General features: G+C 36.5%; 1 protein-coding gene across 18 annotated transcripts in view; it reads right to left on the reverse strand.

The window, feature by feature from the left end:
- FAM13A (family with sequence similarity 13 member A) overlaps positions 1-19640 on the reverse strand; it is a 384724-nt gene that overhangs the window by 68601 nt on the left and 296483 nt on the right. For 13 of the 18 annotated variants that reach the window (XM_055384652.2, XM_019025591.4, XM_055384656.2 and 10 more), the window contains one exon: positions 9715-9756. The exons of the other annotated variants lie outside the window; for them this stretch is intronic. In XM_055384652.2, coding sequence (XP_055240627.1) covers positions 9715-9756 — 42 coding nt within the window. The remainder of the gene's footprint in view (positions 1-9714; positions 9757-19640) is intronic. 18 annotated transcript variants of the gene reach the window in all.

Consider the following 19640-nt stretch of genomic DNA (forward strand, 5'->3'; position numbering starts at 1 on the left):
TTTTAAATAGCCTGATTTGAAGAAAAAATTACTCTTCACAGCTATATCTTAATACTATATTAAATTTATTCTAACAAGTCAAATATAACCCATCAAAATGTCAGAATACTCATCTTTTATACAGCTTCTTTTGACAATTATTGATGTTTTCAATTTTATATATTTAGTATGTTTTAGCATAAAAAGAAATTGAAAGTTTAGTTTTTACACTAAGGTCTATATTAACAAAATTATAAAATGTAATGGATAATTCACCTATATACTGTATCCCTTTTCCATTTTACAGAAAATTGAAGAGCAGAGAATTTAAGTATCTAAGTTTACACAGCTCCATTCTATCTATGTAGTCTGGCTTCAGGGTATGTCCTCGATACTCTGAACAATCTTTATTCTCATATAATGCTGCTATTTACATAAATTGCTGGCTATACCTCTAGTTATTTCATTAGAATTAGGTTACTGAAAGTGCTTTTTTTGATTCAAATAGATTTTCTCCAAATTTATATAATGCAGAAAATTTTTATTTCATCTAGGTTTTCATGTTTATTAGTTTCAAATTGCATGTAGTATTCTCTAATCTTTTAAAAAATTATTATAACCCTTACAGTAAACTTCAGTTATGATTATTAGTATCATCTCTCATTTTTCTCAAGCTTATCAAGAATTTTCTATCTTGTAATTTTCATTTTTAGTCTCAAAGAACCAGCTCCCGAATTCAAGTATCAGTGCTGCTCGTTTTCTGTTTTCTTTTATTATTAATGAATTATTTTAGGTTTCAAAGAGGTTGCTTTTTCTTCCTTTCTATAACTTCTTATTCTGAATGTGTGGCTGATTTATCTTCAATCTTGTGTTAGGTTACCTCTTAAAATAAGTTTAGACTTTATTCTATAAATTTTCATATATACTTTTTCTTTATTTTCTTAACAGTATGCACTTGAGATTCTTATTTACTCTTTGAGTTATCCCCTTCCTCCTGTCCCCTTACAAGAGTTTTCATTGGTTGATTGAAAGTTTTTGTCATTAATTACACTGTGGTCAGAAATTATTGGCTATCAAAATTTCTGCTCTTTAAGAACTTTTAAAGATAGCTGAATAATTTTTATAAAGTAGCAGAAATGCTTGATTGAGCTCTATTTATATTATGCAAAATTTCACATATGTATATAGGTGCTCATTTATTTGAAATCTTATTAATTTTACAAAATTCTCAATGCTATCTATCCTGTAAATTTTGTTATGGACATATAGTTACATGTATAAGTCCTATATTTCAAATGTGTTTACTTGTTTACCCTTGATAATGTAAGAATTTAAATTTATATGATTTGATAATACCGTAGATATGTTTATCTTTTTATTATTGATCTTTCTGTGCCACTTTGTTTTAGGTATGACTCTTTTGCAAATGGTATAGTTCAACTAGGTTTTTTTTTTTAGTAGTTTAGCTTTTCTCAAATAATTTAATCCACTTACATTTATTGTCCTAGCTGATTTGTTCTAGTATTGTTTTTGCTTTGTACTTTCTAATTTGGGAACTTGCTTTTCCTTTGGTTTCTGACATTGCTCTTATCTTTTGAAGGCATTCTGAATATAGGAATCTTATGCACAATTCTACTATGGTTGCTTCTCATGCCCATATTTCTCTCATTATTATAAAAAATATGGCAAAAACTGCAATTACTTTCACGTCAACCTAATAAAATAAGAAAATAGACAAAAAAACCTCTTGACACCCGCTTCTATTTTCCTGTTTATGTAAGACAAGAAAATTATAGTTTCATTACTTTCTTTGCCTTTCCACCAATGCTTATAATCAGATCTCTAGGTCCTACTAATTTTTTTTAAATTTATCTCTCAATTAGCTGGGCACACACTATACTTGTATTTTACAAATATGTTTCTTCATTCAAATTATAGTTTTCAGATTGGCTTTTCAATCTCTGACTTTCACATCTAACATTATTACTCTGATAGTTTTGTGGGGTTTTTTTTTTGAGACAGTGTCTTGCTCCGTCACCCAGGCTGGAGGGAGTACAGTGGCATCATCATAGCTCACTGAAATCTCAAACTCCTGGGCTCAAGCAGTCCTCTTGCTTCGGCCTCACAAGAAACTGCTGTACATCAACACACCTGGGCAATTTATTTATTTTCTTACAGAGACAGAGTCTTGCTATGTTGCCCAGGTTGGTCTCAGACTCCTGGTTTCAAGAGATCCTCCCACTCTGGCCTCCGAAAGTGCTGGGATTACAGGAGAGAACTACTGTGTCCAGCCTGTCACGTAGTTTTTATCTTTATCCTGTTCCTTTTTATTCCAGAAGGGCGTCTCCAGTTTCTCTTTTATCATGTATTTGACTGATTTTTAATCATTTCTGTTCTTCACTGCCTTCAACATAGTTTTTAAAGTCTCTTCTAAAACATTTCTAGGGTTGTTTTTCCCTCCTCATTTCAGCTGTTCTTTCTGTATCCCCAGCCTTTCAATTCCAAGCCTACTCTGCTTTAATGGCTTCCTACTGTTTCAAAAAGGTTTATGTCCTTGAGGATTTTTTGAGAAGATTAACAGTATTAGTTCTCAAGTTTTCATCTGAATTTTATAAAAATCAATTCTCTAGATTCTGCTTTTATGCTGAGTCATTGAGGCAGATCATCCTTTCCCCTAGTTTGTAATTTTTCTTCATAGGTCCCAAATAGTTTCTTTGTGTTTAGTGGTTCTTAAGGTGGAACAATCAATCTAGGCAGAACCAGTTCCAACAACCTGGGAAGGTAGATTGTTCTTAGTTTATATAATTGTCCACTTGGCTGTGAGCAGATGCCTCCTCCTGGATTTAGATTTGAAGAGCCAGTATCTGAATCTGCCCTAGAATAATCTATAACGCCTACTTAGGTGGACTTGCTTTTTGGTCCAATTTTATGATTATGCTGGAGAATTGGAAACAAATTTGTGGTTTGTTTTGGGGTAGTGTACACTTGAAAGCACATATGAAAATCCAGTAATCTTCTTCCCTTTATCCCTTTCTCAAATGCTTTTGCTAGGTGACTGAGCATCCCAGGAGAAGAATCCCTTTCTTCCCCATTGTTTTGTACACTGAGTATTCTTGTCTGAATGGATATTGAAATAAAAAAGCTGATGAGGGCAGAGAGGTGAAAAACAATAAAAACACAACTCGGCTCTAGATGGTTCAGAAAATAAGTTTCTGCTCAGTTGAGGAAATGTCACTAGCTTTTCTGGTTAGTGCAATAGACAGTAGAAGAGAGCCAAGTCAGTTTTTCCTCCCTTCCTTTTCTCTTTGTGGCTATCTGTATTGTTTAGTTGGCAGAACGTGAAGTCTGCAAGGTAAAAATATGTTTCTCCGTCCACGCCATAGATGATGTGACTTTTGACATGGCTTTTCTTTATCATTGCTACAGAGCTGTCTCTAGAGTTTGTCTTTTATATCATCATTGGATATTAAATAGAAAGCTGGGAGTACTGTAACAGGCAAAGGCAGTCTGCTACCTGTTTAAACTAGAGGCTTACATTTTATTAAAATCTGAAGTTCTACAAAGGGAAGTCCACAGAGAGGCAGGGAAACTGAGGAATGAAGTAACAAGAGACCTAGGCAGAATGGATATAAAGGTGTAATTTTCTACAGGTGAATTCTTCTTTATCATGCTGAGGTAAAAAGAGGTAAAAATATGAAGAAAAGCATTTAAAATGTATATAATTTATCTTTCTCAGTATAGCTCTAAACATATGCTTAATATTTTTATTAACATTGTTAGAATTAAACCCAGAATCTATACTTACATCTTACTATGCAAAAAATAAATAAATAAAAAATAATGACTGGTGATTCTCAGATCAAGAACTCAATAATGAGTCTTAAAAATTGTATGACAAACAGTAGTAAACTTTGTAGCCATTCCTCAGTTATACTGTTGGTCTGGTTCTGTGTAGGCACCTAGCACGACCTGAGACTTAGAATCTTGACCAATGAGACACAAACATCTTTAAAGAAATCCACATACTTCACAACTAAAGGATGGCTATTATTAGAAAAACAAAATACCAAGTGTTGACAAAAATAAGGACAAATTGGAACTGTGTACTTTACCTGTGGAAATGTAAAACGATGTAGCTGCTACGGTAAATAGTATGGAAGTTCCTCAACAAATTAAACGTAGAACTACCATATGCTCCAACAATTCCACTTTTTTTTTTTTAATTATTAGACAGAGTCTTGCTCTGTTGCCAGGCTGGAGTGCCGTGGCACAATCTCGGCTCACTGCAACCTCCACCTTCCGGGTTCAAGGGATTCCCCTGTCTCAGCCTCCTGAGTAGCTGGGACTACAGATGCACGCCACCATGCACAGCTAATTTTTTGTATTTTAGTAGAGACTGGGTTTCACCATATTGTCCACGATGGTCTCGATCTCCTGACCTTGTGATCCACCCGCCTCGGCCTCCCAAAGTGCTGGGATTACAGGCGTGAGCCACTGTGCCTGGCCCCAACAATTCCACTGCTGAGTATATACCCAACAGAAATGAAAGCAAGGACTTGGACAGATATTTCTACATCCATGTTCATAGCAGCATTATTCACAATGCCCAAAAGATGGAAGCAACCTAAGTGTCTATCGACAAGTGAAAGGATAAACAAAATGTAGTATATACATAGATGGAATTATTATTCAGCCTTCAAAAGGAAGAAAATTCTGACACATGCTACAACATGGATGTACCCTGAGGTATGATATGCTAAGTAAAATATGCCAGTCACAAAAGGACAAAGACTGTAAGATCCCACTCATATGAGGTACCCGGAGTAGTCAAATTCTTAAAGACAGAGAGTGACATGGTGGTTGCCAGGGGATAGGGAAAGGAGGAAATGAGAAATTAGTGTTTAGTGAGTACAGAATTTCAGTTTTACAAGATGCAAAGAGTTCTGAAGATGGATGGTGATGACAGTTGTATAACAATGAGAATGTACTTAATGCCACTGAACTGTACATTTAAAAATGGCTAAGATGGCAACCTTTGTTTATATTTTACCATAATACAAAAACCAAAACCAAAACAGCAGAGCTCCACAGGCAGAGGGGATGTGCCCCCTCCGTTTAGAAACACTATTCTGGCCAGGCGCGGTGGCTCGCACCTGTAATCCCAGCACTTTGGGAGGCCGAGGTGGGCAGATCACTTGAGGTCAGGAGTTTGAGACCAGCCTAGCCAACATAGTGAAACCCTGTCTCTACTAAAAATATAAAAATTAGCCGGGTGTAGTGGCGGGTGCCTGTAATCCCAGCTACTCTGGAGGCTGAGGCAGGAGAATCGCTTGAACCTGGGAGGTGGAGGTTGCAGTGAGCCGAGATTGTGCCACTACACTCCAGCCCGGGTGACAGAGTGAGACTCCATCTCAGAAACAAAAACAAAAAAAAAAAAAAAAAAAAGAAAAAGAAACACTATTATAATAAAAAGGAAAACAAATATTTTTAATAAGTAGTTGTGTCTAAAGACATCCAGATACCTAGATGACTTTATCATCTTGCTAAAAAAGTGGATACTTAAATAAACAGCTTGCTTGTTTGTTCCACTTCTTAATAGCCTAAAACAGGGTTTTGAATAAATATAATGTCTGGTATGCTACACTTCTCCAAAACTCTCCCATGTGATAATGAAGGATTTTTACCTTAAAATAATCATGTAGAAAACATACAATATGCTTCTTAAGGAGAAAAACAAACTATTAGAAGTTAAAGCTAATGAAGCATAATACAAAAAAAAATTACAAACATACAAATTCTAGCATAAGTTGTTTGGAAAGCCATTCCTCAGAAAAATTACCTAAAAATGCTTTAGAAAGAAGTTTTCTACATATCAGGAATAGCAGTGGCATGGTATAATATTCAGATCCCATCTAAATATCAGGTAATATTTTAATTTGAATTTAGCCAAAGTCATTTTTTTCTTTAACATAAATGTACAGTTATGAGACTGAGAAAATCGATAGTTCCCAGGCTCTAGCAATTAAAAATTAACCAAATTAGAAACAGTAAGTCTATCTGCAAAACAGCTAACTTAGAAATAAATCCATCTGATGCTCCTTCAGAAAAATTAGAAAACAGATGAAACACCAAAGCTGACCTTAATCCAAACATGCTAAATTAATAATTTAGCCTCAGTTTGCACTGTGAGTATTAAAACTTGGGCTGATATTTTAAAAGATGATCAATTCCAGGATTTTCATGGAGCACTAAATGAGAAAAGGAAAAGAGAGGAAGATCAGTGCACCTGCTAGAAGACAGGTGTTAGGTAAGCAAGGACCAAGTTTCAGATGCCAGGTGAGTTATTTAGAGCCCAATGAACAAAACTGGTCTATATCCCCTGACGCACACATCCTCAGATTTTGATAAAGCACATTAAACAAAGGTTCTACATATGCAAGTTATATGTATAATCCAGGAATTTGTAAAGAAGGAGTTCAAGGATAGAAGTCTGATGAAATGGGATAAGGATGGGATCTGATCCTGCTCATAGGAGCATGAAAGTGGTGTAGGGGAGGTGGAAGCTGGTAGAGATGAAGAGAAACACCAAAAGGAGATGCGGAACCCGAGTCTTAGTGGAAACCAAACACCGAAATCCAAACTCAGGCTTGCAGACACTGAAAACTCAGGCAAACAGAAGTAGAGTAGCAATAGATCCTAGACAGATCTGACTGGAGGCCAGGTAAAAGAATGCAGACAATAAAAGGTTGAACATGGCACAGAAGAACACCACCACCAAGCTGTTTTGATGCTCAGCTGAGCAACTGAGGTAGGGGCCCTGTTGTTTGGGATTCCAGCCTAGACTATAAAAGAGAACAGGGTATGAACATCCTGGCCAAGAACATTCTCCACCTTAAGTGTGCAGGTCATGTTTATTCTGCTGTAGTCTTACTAAGGGTTTGGCATAACATATCTTTCCCTTTCATTTCCCTAATCATTTCAACTGGGCTGGCAGTCCCTAATAAGCATCTGGGGAACAATGACACCTACTGTTTGAGCTCCTATAACTGCAATTAACTTGCTACATGGAATGGTGACAGGTGTAGATTGATAGCTACTGTTTCCTTCCTTTGCAAAAAATGACAAATGGCTCTGTGGTGAGTTAAGTTGGAGAAGTTCTGAAATTAGAGATGACAGAGTTATCACAGAAGATATTTGATTTAGGATAAAAATATGAGTGTGTGTCTATTTATAACAGCCCTACCATATTATAGAAAGGACTGAAGGTAACTGAAATATATGGTAGACTAACATGGAATTCAGGCATGACTGTTCAATGAGAATATCACATTATAGAAACTGAAATTCCATTAGGTGATAACAAGAGCAACATAATGACTGAAACGGCCTCTCTGGTTCCCTGTTCCTGCATCCCTTTCTTCTCCCCTAGCCACAGCAAGGTCCTGGTACCTCCACTAGTGTGCACTGTGGCCTCTTCACACGCTCTCCGTCTGCATCCTCTATCCCAGACACAGACTCTGTCCTGTTATATACAATCCATCTCTTCTCCACTCCAGTAGCAGGATTCCCATGTGATCTCCTATACCCGAGGGCCGCTATGGGTCATCTACCCTCCCTCCTTTGAGACTGGAGGCCTGCTCTGCTCTCATCTTCTGTTTGTTCTGATCTGCACTCTCTGAAGACTGTCCACTCACAGACTTGTAGCCACTGAGTTTTGCTGTTCCACCTCTTTATGCTGGACCTTTCAGAATTAACCACCAAACTGAATATGCCACTGCTGACCAGCTTTCCCAGCCCTATCCGCTCCATGGCTGCTTGTGGCTGGATCTACTTCCGGTGAGTACCCCTCTCAGCAGACGTGTCTTATGTCTTGATTGGGCCTACTTTTGAAATTCTAATTTCAGGCTAAATAATTACTATTTTTGCATTTGTGAAATAGTTCTGCTTAGTTTAAATCTCCATCATATGAAAAGAATGCCTGCTGGTAACTTCTCCTTTTTCTACCATAAATGTGGGCCAGTATGCATATTCATTCTCTTTTTCCCCCTAATTTTATCATATTTAATTTTTATGACTCAACATTGAAAAAATCAAGTAGCTTCTATTAAGAGTTCAGTAAATATATTATTGATTTTCTTTTACTGTATTTTCTTGTACTTTCATTCTACAAGTACAGGACATTCAGAGAAATAAGTTCTCATTTGTTGGCATGAACCAGTGCTAAAGTCTCCTATACTATGTAAAACTAAATTTCCATTAATATATAATAAACATTTGTTGATATTACTGTGTATATTTATATAATGAATATCAGACTCACTACGTGCTCAGTAACATCCTGATGTGTTCACAGGAATTGCATAGTTGAGATACCCTATGAACCAGAGTATGCTGATTTGGTTGGCAGGAAACCAGGATGAAAAAATGGACCACGTTGTCTCATACTGAAACCTCAAATGTTCCCTCTCTTGCCATAAAGTGATTATGCAATATGCTGCAAGTCACTAAAGGGTAAACACTATTAAAAAGCAGTTACTTGGCTAAGCCTGAAGTCCTATGACACATTTCTGAAGTACTAGTGGTTGAATTATAGCCTAAATCCATTCTGGGACTATTTCAACAAGTCAGATTCAAAAATAAATAAATAAACAAATTCTGTATTGCATCCCCTGACATTTCTTTTAAAAAGCAGTAGACTTCAGGCCAGGCGTGGTGGCTCATGCCTGTAATCCCAGCACTTAGGGAGGCTGAGGCGGGTGGATCACGAGGTCAGGAGTTCAAGACCAGCCTGGCCAAGATGGTGAAACCCTGTTCTACTAAAAATACAAAAATTAGCCGGGCATGGTGGTGGGTGCCTGTAATCCCAGCTACTCGGGAGGCTGAGGCAGAGAATTGCTTAAACCCGGGAGGCGGAGGTTGCAGTGAGTCGAGACCATGCCACTGCAATCCAGCCTGGGCGACAGAGTGAGACTCCGTCAAAAATAAATAAATAAATAAAATAAAATAAATAAAAAGCAGTATACTTCAGGAAATATTTTAAAAAACAAACATCAGCATTATTCTACATGCGTATATACTTTTCAAATATATTTTCTAAGCCTTTGAAGTGGGTAGGTAGTAAGAAAAGACATGCAATAAGGAAGACTTGATTCTAGGCTATATCTCAGATGACTCACTGGAAAACCCTATCAGTACAGCATTCAATCACCAGAGAGAAGTGATCTTGAATTCTGTTAATTTACCTGCTTTAACATTGTTACTCTGGGTTTGTAAGTTTTAGAAAATCATCTTAAACCCTATAAACTTGCTGAATATTTAGTTTCCTTCTCCGCTATGACATAGAAAATGATGTAACACAACCCAAGGCTTTATCTGTGAGTGGGTCTTGTACCCATTTGCCCCCACTAACCTATGCATATGTATATGTATAAAATAGAGATTTTTAACTTTGCTTACAGCCTAATCATCAGGCAGTTTTTAAATTAAAATCATCACCTTGGCGCTTTTGAATTTAAGACAAAATGTCTTATTTTAGTTGTTTCAACTATATTAGACATTTAAAAAAAATTTCTTGAACCAAAGGGGAAAATACAGTAAGGTGAAGAGCTCCAGCAAGTTAGTCTTGCCACAGTAATGAATGTTCTATTGAAAGAGATTAAAATGAGCAAATAAACCCAAAGAAGCCTTAACCCTCCTTTATTCCCTGTAGTAGACCAACAAAAATCAAATAAATACCTCAAATAGAAAGGTGACAGAGGTCTTTCATCTTCCTGTGAACTAAAAGGAAAATAAATTTTGAATTAATATAATGTCTGTTAATATGACATGTCAATTTTACTAAAAATGTTCTACCTGTCAAAAATGTTGATTTAGCACATTAAAGCCAATCTCATGATGGAATAAGGTTAGTAAAACACGATCCACCTCGGACCCAGCCAAGGTCAATTACTTCTTGTCAGGATACCATCAAGTGAGGCTTCATTCAAGATCAGCTAAGACAGAAGTAATTCACATCACACTTTCAAGAGGAAGCTTTTTACTGCCTTATTCTAGAGGCCCAATTCAAGTATTCGTATATTACACATAAACCCTTAAAATGATTACATACTAATTTATCTCAACAAAGCTGACTGCAGCTCAATAACATGATGATGAAAATAAGAAACAACCAACAAAACATTCCTGTTAAGAACGAGCCACTTCAGGAATGATTCCCTAGCAATGAAGAGCACATCAGTAAACAGCACCATACTCACGGGCTCTTTGTCCTTCTGTAGTTACTCTACTAAGTATTCACTAGTGTGTATAACATGAAAGGACACAAATGAAATCATTAAAAAGTTTAAGTTCCTCAAACAACACAGACAAAATATGAAGCTTAATACATTGAAAGTTAATTTTTTTTTTTTTTAAGAGACATGGTCTCACTCTGTTGGCCAGGCTAGAGTGCACTGGTACAATCATGGTTCACTGTAGCCACAAACTCCCAGGCTCAAGTGATCCTCCCATGTCAGCCTCTGGGGTATGTGGGACCACAGGCACATGCTACCATGCCAGGCTAGTTTTTTAGTTTTTTATTTTTTGTGGAGACAGAGTCTCACTATGTTGCCCATGCTGGTCTTGAACTCCTGGGCTCCAGTGATCCTCCCGCCTCAGCCTCCCTAAGTGCTGGGATTACAAACATGAGCCACCATGCCTGGCCTAGAAATTTTTAATTTTTAAAATGTAACATATATGCTATATTTTCTTTTCCTTTCTTTAGCATGTTTTATTTTTCCCAATAAATGATCTCAAAGTATAGAATGAATCCCTCCCTGTTGCGGTGCACTGGAGTGATCTTTGAACTTTTAAAATTATGCACTCATAAAACTTGCTTTTCAGTAGCCACTCCCCTCAAATATATAACTGATTAAATATATAACTATATTATGTACATCATTAAACAGATAAAAGTAGAAAGATAAAGTATTAAATAAAATGGAAAAGAAAGTCTAATATTTTCTTTTGTACCCCTAGGATTCCTCTTGGATATCACCTGGGGTGTACACCACTTTACCGCATCTGGGAAAGCAACTAATTAACTGCAGCATTCTCTTTCTCTCTCTTTTTGCTTATTTTTAATTTTCTTAAGCATCATTCATGAAAAGAGAAAAGTCTGCTTCAACTGATAGTATTAAACTTGTAGTCAATAAACTCTTATTTCAGAGTTATACTGTAAAACACACACAAGCAAACAAAATCCTGTCCTGGAAGTTGAATAGGTCTTAACATTTTAGAAGGAATATGGAACATAAAATGTGACACACTGTTTTTCATTCTCTCATGATTTGGGTTTCCAGTTTCAACACTGATCAGCTGTTCTAATGCCCATGTTGCCAAATACCTTAATGTTTATAACTAATGGTGTTAACTCTTCCCAGGTGAGGGGTAAGTGATGGGCTGTAATGTGGATAGGCTGAGGGCAAAGCTTGTAGAATTAGGTTGCAGGGTTGAAAAGTTAGAGGGGACAACACCTGGGAAATGTCCAGGTGTCCAGGAAGAAACCACCTGAAACAGCGCTATTATAGGAGGTGACTACTTTGAAGTCAATCTGACAGAAGTCGCTTACACATTTGACTTCCAAATACTCCTAGAAAACACTAAACAAAACAATTACAGAAATGTTAGAACTGGGTTTCCTGATCAAGAAATTGATCATTATGCCAAAGAAACACCATGCCAAACAAACAAAAAAACCTGCCACTAAAAACCTATAATGATTTTGTTATTCTAGGAAAGGCCTCCATATTTTGTAAAATTAGTACTACATACTTTCTTTGCCCAGAACAGATCCTTTACTCTAACATGTAGCAAACTGAAGGAAAATTAACATGGTTACTGTAACATTCTTTGATATGCATTCAATTAGCAATATGCTTGATTTTCTTAAGTGCTTTTGAGAGATGATTTAAATGGTTCAGGGCTCTGAACACAGCTGGTCATGTGTCTTAGCTATTTGTGTGTGTCTGTGTGCTAAATTTCTTTGCAGCAAACAGAAGCAATACTTTTTTCCTTTCATCTCCCTCACAAATTTCATATCAATTATGACTGCGGGCCAGATCCTACCACAGGTCCTACATTAATTATCTCAATTAGATACTCACAAAACTTCCCTGGTACTGGCTTCTTGCTCCTTAATTCAGGTGAGAAAAGCAGTCTCAGAGTGAGTACATAACTCATTCAGATGATGCAGCTAGTGATGTGTAAATTACTGTATTACATGTTAGTTCATTTTTCTTACTTATTGTTTTCCCTTGATTTTTAACCTACCAAAGTACGGCGAGATGACTAGGTTAGTGAAGAAAATGCATTCGATAGCCAGTCTGCATTCCAGCAGCCACAACAAGATCTCGTGGACTTGATAAGCTCCTTGTCATGCTTCTGATTATGGCAACTCTACATCACCTTAGTCAAAGTCCATCCGTAACGCATTATGCCTGACAGCACTTATAAGGTGATTAATTCATTAAAATATACTGGCACGATGTCAAGAATGTCTCTTGATAGAAACACAAGATTTTAATCATAAGCAAATATTTTATCTGGCCTGCATTTGCACAAAGTAAATTCATCAATGAAAGACAAAATAAGAAATTCTTAATTTGGCTATGCCCCTGAATTTTGACAAGTTTTTGTTCTAAAAAAGAAAATGTAAGCACTGAAATTTAAGTAAAATAAAGCAGAGTCAGTATTACATTTAGTCAACAATCAGCAGTTAACAGTGGAGCAATCCATGCACAGTCCCTGAGAAAAACAATATAATTTGGAAAGAAAATGAGGGCAAATAAATCAATTTTTATTTTAAAAGCATATTTCTCTTTTCCCTTTCATAAAAGTACCCTTTTCTGGGATTTAGTAACACAAACTAAACAAAGGCATAAATTTTGAGACAACTAAATCATTGATTTCAAATTGATTAAGCCAACTAATTTTAGAAATAAATTTAACGCATTGACTTCGAAGGCAATTTTAAGGAAAAATGGCCAAGGACAATTCTTCCAAATAAAATCAACAAAATAAACTTTTCCACAAAATGTACAAACCAGAATGCACACTTGAAAAAATTAACATTTTTATGTAGCTGTACAAAGATATTGTACTATTACTACAGGCTCCAAAACATCTTTAACAAACATTATTTACACCTATTTCTGTTTTTGTGTCAATCTGTCATGTTCAACGATACTAAAGGATTTTGCCTAAATTCTAACTTGAGCATAATTTGTCATAATTTTTTCCTAAAGATGAAATTGAGAATTAATTTGGATTCACTTTTAATTTTTAAAAATAAGCACATGTTCTGTGAATGAAGAAGGAAGTGTGTGTCATGAAATTAAACCAATGACAAATTGAAACAACTTAGAATTCATTCGATTTCCTCCTTGGTTACCAGTAACAACTCCGTGTTTTAATTATCTCCTATTTGCTGACTCTCAATAATGGCCAAGCTTAAGCAGCCAATTATAAGTAGTTTACCTAAAAAAAAAATCAAACATACACTGAGAGATTTGGGCAATCACCTCATTTATGTGATTATGCTTAATGTTCTCAGATACATGGTACTATATTCTCAAAATAACTGCTTGTGGGAAGAACATTTATCATATAGACCTAAATAATAGTCTAAATCTAAGAAGCTACAACTGAGAATGCCAATAACTTAGATATTTTTATCTACATTTTAGCAGAGTCCTGTCTAACTTATTTTTTATACAGTTTGACATTGGTTAATGCACATAAATAAATGACACCTACACTGATAATCTCTTCATGAGTTACCCTAATTTCTAAACTGAAGCCACAGAATGCAGTGCAATGCCTATCATTTTAATTATACAGCAAGCTAAAGGAAATCATGAAAGGCATAGTGTTGTATATGTCTAAGAAAAACCAAATAATGTTGGGAGAATTCCCAGGGCAAGCACCCAGAACGGACCTTCAATTACTCGATCAAACCACCATTCCCATTCCATTCCTTTTTTAACTCTCCAATTACTTCAACTTTCTAATTGGTTAATGTGGCTGGCTACCAGAAAATTAACATAATTTGCATATTTAGCCACACACTTTAAATATATTTCTAAGTGGTTTGAGACAGAAGAAATAGTTTGTAAGTGTTCCTTGAATACTGAAAAGTACAGAAAAACAAGTAAATGCTAAGAATTCGGCCCCATTCATTGAAGAAACTAGAAAAACCATCCATGAGGCTTAAAAAACAAAACAAGGAGCAAAAGAGAGAAAGAAAGTGAGGGACAAGTAAAAGAAAAGTATAAAGTAAACATTTTTTCAGGAACTCAGGCATTTTCCACATGTGCTACAAATGTAAGGGGAGGAATTTTCTTAGAGAATGATAAGTGAAGTTAGCACATTTTCCTTTCCTTCCTTGTTCTCAAAACATAAAGTGCAACACATGTACTTGAGCATTTTCAATTTATCCATAGTCTCAGTCGTTAACCATGCCCCTTGCCAACTGGGGAGGTACATGGCAGCCACTGTTCTGTTGCTTAGGTTTTTGGTTTGGTCCCAATCAAGAACATTAAAAAAAAAAAAGTCCCCGTGGGGTTTTTTTTTTTTTTCTGGAAAACAAATGTAAGAGTTTTTGGATCAGTTCATAACTGTTTGCAGCTGTAATTTGTTGGGGGTGGGGGATATTTTACAATTCTTTTTTGTAAACCCAGGCAGCTTTGTTTATAGTTTTATTATTTGCACTTTGTGCCTAAGAACACAACTCTTAGCCAGTAGAAATACAAATTATTGCAGTTCAAGGGCAAATAGATTTTCCAGACCAAAGGTTAAATGCAAAGAGCTGAAGTTGTTAGTATTCACAGAACAGAAATTTTTAGCTAACAGTAAGAGGTATTATTCTGAAGACAAAACAAATAGACAAAAAGACTTCCAAAGATTTAGATTTTATTCCAATAAGATAGAAAAATATTTCTACCATTTTTTGTCTGTTTAGTGGAAATTTGAAATATACTGTTATCAGCTGAATTATGTCACCCAAAAATATACACTGAAACCATAATCCCTCATACTTTAGAAAGTTATCTTATTTAGAAACAGGGCCTTGACAGAGATGATCAAATTAAAATAAAGTCATTAAGATGGGCCTGAATCTAATATGACTAATGTCCTTATAAAAAGGAGAAATTTGGACACAGAGACAGATATGCACCCAGGCAGAATATCATGTGAAGATTGGAGTTATGCTGCCCCAAGCAACGGAACTACTTGAAGCTAAGGAAGAGGCCTGGAACATATCAAATTCAGATAGAAAAACATGCCTAACAAAGGTGCTTCAATCTTACTTACACAAAGGTTATGCTCTGAAAGTTCATTTACAGGAATGCTAAGACTATAATCAATTTCCCATACTGACATGGGGATTTGGTTTCCAGGCCTGTATTCAAAAGTCTATCTAACCTCTCATTCAAGTGAACCATCCTCATAAGCAGTCGAGATACAATATTTTTTTAAAGTTTTAATGATGATTCAGTTAGAAACACATTTTATATCACGACAGTATACATACATATAAATCAGATATAAATTTCACAAAAATTATTCTTAGTTTGCTGGGATATTTTCTATTTTGTTATTAATATTGGTCACATCCTGCTAAATTGGCTTTATGACCACTAATAGATCATGACCCATAGAATTAAAAAATACTGTTCTAGAACACTATGCTAAATACACATCTCCCTTGCTTGCTATATAATGCACACTGAATGAATGCTGATGAATTAAGATCTATGTTCTCACAAGACAAAGGGAAAAACTCTTTCTTTCTCTGTCCTACTGCCAAAATCAGCTCTGGGCCAAAGAAGTACAGATTTTGCTGAGTGTAGATGGTAAAGAAAAGCAGAGAGAAAATGGGTCTGGATATGCCCAGTAGTGGGCATGATGACATAGTTGTGGAAGGCCAGGAGGAGCTGACAGAATATCTCCAAATCTCTCTTAAATAGTCTTTCCCTAGTTACACCACAGGACGGTGTCAAGAATGAGACTCAGAGAGACAGTGAAGGAGATCATTTTGCATAGGACATGGCCTCCATGGCTATTCCTTATTTGTATGACTGTGGCATTCTTTATCACCTATTCTGTCTTCTAGAATCAAAGAAATATTATACTTACAGAAAACTAAGGATCATCTCATTCCATTTCAATCCTACCTACTCAGCTAGTGCCAGCTCTGAATGCCCTTCTGATTAACAGCTTGCAATGTCTAAGAAATTGCATGGAGGTAGGGGTATGTGCATGTGGGGGGAAAAGGAACAGAGTTCTTAAGTGGGGGGTGGGAAGAGGAGTTGCTTTACCTTCCATTTGTTTTGCATCTCTTTCTATAGCTAGAAGGTGAAAAGTGAACCATGACTGCCTGCTGATTGACTGACAGTGCACTTCTCAGGGAATCCTGGCTGAGACATGTGTAGAAGTCACAGAATAGAATCTTATTCTTGTTATAGTATTTACATTGTGTTTATAAGCCAACTGTTTTCCTTAACGACTTTTATCCCTGCTATAGTTTAAATGTGTCTCCCAAAGTTTATGTGTTAGAAACTTGATTCCCAATGAAACAGTGTTGAGAGGTGGAACCTTTAAGAGGTGATTACTTAATAAGGGCTCTGCCCTCAAGAATGGATTAATGCTGTTATTGTGGGAGTGGGTTGGTTAGTATGGGAGTAGGTTCCTGGTAAAAGGATGAGTTTGACACTCTCCCCCCTGCTCATTGAGTTCACTTTCTTGCCCTTCTGCCTTCTGCCACAGGATGACAGAGCTAGAAGGCCCTTGTCAGATGTGAGACCTTTGAGCTTGGACTTCCCAGCCTCCAGAACTGTAAGAAATAAGTCTCTGTTCATTATAAATTATCCAGCCCATGGTATTCTGTTATAGTGGCATAAAATGGACTAAGACAATCTCTTACCTCCATATTTGATCAACTACCAAATTGTATGGATTATGTCTCAAAAAAAGGATGTGTCTCTTGAGTCAGATCTCTCCTTTCCATTTCCACTGTATTAGTCTTTCACAGGGGCAATACTATTTCCTTGTTTTCCACACTAGTTCGTCCTTAGCCTCTCCTACTTCCCCACTGCATTTGGGATAAAAATCCAAATGCCTAAATCTGGCACATGAAGTCCCTCCCAATTGCAACCCAACATATCTGTACAAACCTCATTGCACTTTTGCAACTCTTTCCATTTGTACATGTTGTTCTTTCTACCTTAAATCCTTTCTCCACCTCTCTCTGCCTGGTAAATACTTCATCTCTCAGTTCAAGTGTCATCTAATCTGGGAAGCCATCTCTAGCACCCTGGAGAGGGAGTTGCTTCTTCCTCCAGGCTTCAAGACACTTTGTTCATAGCTATAACCGAGTGCTTAGCACATAACACTGAAATTCATGAGCTCAGAAGCTTGTCTCGTTTCCAGATTTGCCGTTATCTTTGTAACAACAGCACCTAGCTAGGTACCAAGAACACTGCATGTGCTTAGTAAATGGCTCTTGAATAAAATCACTATCATCAAGATTTTGCTGAGTGCTTGCAGTAGTGTTTGATTAAATATTTTGAAAACATACTGTTTATAATTTGTAAAACTAATTTTGCCTAGGAGCATTCTCTGATATCTGTACATTGATCATTTTAAATTTTCTTTTTCCCATCTATTCAAAACTTAATGAATCTTCAGCTGTGCCATGGGTTGTCTCCCATCCTTACTTAAAGAAAATCATTTCTTTTTTCCAACTGCACAATAAGAGGTGGGAGCTTTGCCATTATGCCCATAATTTTAACACTGTACTCTTTGTGGTATACAGAGAACCCGGAAAATGATATGTTCGGGCAAGGTAATGTTTGAGTATGGCCTTGCCACACACTATATCTGTTTGTTCTGGCTTGAGAGTAGGGGAAAAAAATTATTTCACTTCATGCCAAACACAAAGATTGTTTGAGGTTTGAAAAATTTTGGGCAGCTGGAAGCTTTCATTTGTCTTTGAGATCTTGTTCAGAAAAGTGATGTTTATCATTATTATAAACATAAAAACATTGTCTTATGGAGGCAGTAATTTAGAATGTAAAATACAGTAACGTTCTTTGGGGGGATGAAATTAGTTGATGAGAAAATATTTTTATAACATTAGTAAATGAAGTATTTTCAAATCTTTAGTCACTGAAACAAAATCAAAACAATACGGGGATACCTGTAGAAGGAAAGAAGGAAAAAGAAAATTGTTTTTGCTAACTTCTTTCAATTATTACCTTATTGCAAATTTATTAAGGGTTTGTTAACACAGTTTTAACAGATATATAATTTCCCAAACTGTTAACTCTGAATGTGGAATTCTTGAGACAAAGATGTGCAGAAGGCACGCAAAGTATCCTGTCATCCTCTCCCGAACACCCCTCACTTCAGCCAGAGGAGGACTGTGCACAGAAAAATGGGTCAAGGCTTGTTTCTGACATCATCTTGACTTTCCGCTGCTTTTTAGGATGATGATCAGCAACTGGAAAGTGAATGAAGGTTTGATGTCAACCTACACCTGGACTTTGGGCGCTTCCACAACCACGGGCAGGTGCTCATACGGGAAACATTTTCTGAGTGTATTAGAATCCATGATCGATACACAGGCTAAGAAAACACAATCCCAACCTTCATGGAATTTACAGGCTAGCAGAGAAATGGAAACCTGAAATTTGATGATTATTAAAAAAAGGGATACATAACTACCATTGATTGAGAGCTCACCATAAAAAGCCAGGCTTTGTGCTAAGCGTTTACGTGCATTATCTCATTCAATCCTCAAAGACATCATGGAGGAAGGAATTACTAACCAGATTTTTCAGATAAGAAGAACAAGTTTTAGAAAGGTTAATTAACAGGCTGAAGGCCATAGAGGCAGTCAACGGCTGAGGTTCCAATCCAAGTCTGAAGTCAGAGCTCCAGCCCTTCCACTCTGAAGCACTATGCAGTCTGGCAGATTAGCTGAGGCTCAGTTAGATAAGCCACACAGGGAGTGAATTTTGAGGGTCACGTAGGCATTTTTTTTGGGAGAAAGATAATGGGCAGGAGGAGAACTATGAGAGAGAGAGAGAGAGAAGAGAGAATGTGCTTTGAAAGCATGGGAGAATTAATAACTCGGCAGGTGTGGCAACTGAGGGAGTTCAGCACCAGGGACGCAGCAGTGACCTGCCAGAAAGCTGACACTGGAGAAACAGGCAGGCTTTTGGGTTTCTATCAAATCAAGGAGTTGAAAAAAAGGAAAGTCACTTATAAAAATAAAACACAGTGTATCAATGGTCTACTCAGGTCAGCATTTAGTTTCTAATTTTAGTTTCAAGAGTTATTTTAACCTAGACAGCGAAATTATTTCTTTTTATAATCATTTTGCTGACTGCAAAATACTGATATCTATTATGTTTTTTTCTAAACGCTTAATTTTTTTCTCTAGACTTTCAGTTCCATTCCTTTAATATGATCTGAGTAAAGCAGTTCAATTCTTTATTTTTATTTCTAGTAAGTTCAAGTTTTCTGAAGTCTTTTTTTTGGGGGGAGTGTGACAGGGTCTTAATCTGTCATCTAGGCTGGAGTACAGTGGCATGATCATACCTCACTGCAGCCTCAAA

The sequence above is a fragment of the Gorilla gorilla genome, chromosome 3 (genome assembly GCF_029281585.2).
Source record: "Gorilla gorilla gorilla isolate KB3781 chromosome 3, NHGRI_mGorGor1-v2.1_pri, whole genome shotgun sequence".
In the NCBI taxonomy this organism is placed as follows: Eukaryota; Metazoa; Chordata; class Mammalia; order Primates; family Hominidae; genus Gorilla; species Gorilla gorilla.